The following is a 2499-nucleotide window of genomic DNA, read 5'->3' on the forward strand; positions in this document are numbered from 1 at the left end:
AAAATATTTTTCTTGTATGAATATATGAACAGTATGTATTGACTAAATGTCACACTGATTATTAAATTTGAGAAAGCCCCAGTACAAATCCAAATATTATCATATCCTGTGAATTGAGTGATTGATAAAATACATAGAGCTTGTGTTTCAATTTAAAAAAATCAATGTTGTAGTAATATTGTTCTGTAATAGGGTACATCTGTCTGTCTATTATTTTAGACATGTAATCCCCTTGCCCTGACTAGAAGGAAGAGTACCTACTTGGACAAGGTGCATACCTCTGCCAACTAGAGACCCTCATTTCTAACAGCCTTGAAAATAGCCACTGAAGTTTAACAGTCAAAAACTATGAAAATTCTATTTATGCACCACATTGTGTCTTCTAGTAATCCTTTGTGCCATTTACATGTTTGTATGATTTCCCTTTTCTTTTATTGATAGAGAAACAATTCCCATCGCTATACAATTGTTGAGCATGTCAGAAATCAAAATATGAAATTATTTGTAATGACAAAGCTGAGGAATCAACATCAAAATCATCTCTTGGAGAAAAACAGTAATCATGCAAACAAAATTTCATTGTGCTTGAGGGAAGTCCAGTATTGTTTCCTGCCGCTATTAAATCAGCAATTTTAAATGCAGAATTAGTTTGACAGCTTTTCCAGTGAACATGTTCTTCTTCCAGAGTCTAGAGATTATTCTTTTTCTTTCTCAGAGAATTTTTAAACTCTGTGTTTTTCAGACAGTATATAATGGGGTTACAGAGGGGAGTGAGAGCGATATATGACAAAGAGGCAATCTTAGTGTCTCTCATTGAATATGTTGATGTGGGACGCATGTAGGTACCAAAGAGAGAACCAAAGAAAATACCAACTACAGTGAGATGAGACGCACATGTTGAGAAGGCCTTGTGCTTCCCACCTTTAGATTTCATTTTAAATATGGATGAGGCAATGTTGACATAAGAAAAAATAATTAAGTTAAAGCAAAAGAATGCCACTGCAGCACCTACAATGTAGGTTAGTATCTCAATTGTGTGAGTATTGCTACAGGAAATCTTCCTGAGAGCTGTGACATCACAGAAAAAGTGGTTGATTGTGTGGGATTTGCAGAAGGAGAGCTGAGACAGTAGTACAGTATGTGGTAGTGGTACCAGAGAACTTACTGCCCAAGATCCCACAGCCAACCGAAAGCAAACAGACTTATTCATGACAACCAAGTAGCGTAAGGGACTGCAGATGGCAACATACCGATCAAGAGCCATCACTGAGAGGAGGATATATTCTAAAATTACCAAAAACATGAAAAAGTACACTTGCATAAGGCATGCAGTAAAAGAAACATGCGTATTCTCCATAAAGTAGTGGGCTAGCATTTGTGGGAAAATGACGGAGGTGTAACAGATGTCATTAAAGGATAGATTTGTGAGAAAGAAATACATAGGCGTGTGCAGATGTGACTTGCAGTAAATGGTTGCCATGATTAATATGTTTCCCACAAGTGTTAGGAGGTATATCACTGAAAATGCAGCCCAAAGTGGAACTTGTAGTTGTGGAAGATCAGAAAATCCTACAATCAGGAAATCCTTCATTAAGCTCTGATTCTCTTCTTTCATTCTCCCAATGATGCAGCAGTTTCTAGACAAACTGAAAACAAAAACACCAGTAATGTCAATGAAATCATTATTAATTTGAAGATGAGGACAGATGTTTTTTTCTCAAATAGCTCCTTGAACACTCATACGCATTTCATGATGTCATTACTTCTTTGTCGGTTTCAGAGCTTTCACTTAAAAATTGTTTACACTAGTAAGGAAGTGAGTAATTAATTAAAGTGAATGGGAGTCCACCACTAGTATTGAGGCTATAATCTTGTCAGGCTACAGTGGATTCAGTAATTTAACCTCAAACCTCTAGTAACTATGGCACAGAGAAGACTTTAAGTATCAATGTATTTATCAGTAAACAAGTTACACATTTAAACCTCTTACAACTTATTTAATACAAACAAATATAAATAATGTAATGAGTAACAACAACAACCCAGTAAAGATGTAAGGCACAAAGCACCAAAAAAACGTAAAGTGCTAATCAGTACTCACTGTTCCCAGGTGACCACAACCTATGCACGATTTCAGTTTGACAATGGTACAGCATGAGATAGATACACCAAGCTGTTTGTCATAGTCAAAGGCTCTACCTTCAGACTAAGGGCCTTATTACAAGTTTAGCGGTAGTCCTGTATTGCTGCCACCATGCCAGCTGCAGGAGGAATGTGAAAGCTGTGTTGTTCCTACTTGTGGGATTATGATTGTAATCCATGGCAGGTAGGCGGTACTGCAGCAGTCTCATGACAGTGGGCTATTAGGCTCATGGGAGAGCCTAACATGCAGCCCGCCATCATGACAGCACCTGCAGCATGTTCCTGCATGGTGAGGCATGCATGCCACATCATGCAGTAACAGGGGTGCTATTTCAGGGTGGCACAACACGTGTCCTC

At 38.0% G+C, this 2499-nt stretch overlaps 1 protein-coding gene across 1 annotated transcript; it reads right to left on the bottom strand.

Moving 5' to 3' along the window:
* Positions 1–688: 688 nt before the first annotated feature.
* Positions 689–1615, bottom strand: LOC146813132 (olfactory receptor 1G1-like). The gene has a single exon (XM_085614710.1). It carries the CDS (start codon positions 1613–1615, stop codon positions 689–691), a length of 927 nt encoding a protein of 308 aa, XP_085470836.1.
* Positions 1616–2499: the final 884 nt, after the last annotated feature.

Source organism: Triturus cristatus, chromosome 7 (genome assembly GCF_964204655.1).
Source record: "Triturus cristatus chromosome 7, aTriCri1.1, whole genome shotgun sequence".
NCBI lineage: Eukaryota > Metazoa > Chordata > Amphibia > Caudata > Salamandridae > Triturus > Triturus cristatus.

Bases quoted from the DNA above. Each gene is read 5' to 3' on its own strand.
- LOC146813132 (XM_085614710.1), bottom strand. From the start codon at position 1,615: ATGAAAGAAGAGAATCAGAGCTTAATGAAGGATTTCCTGATTGTAGGA.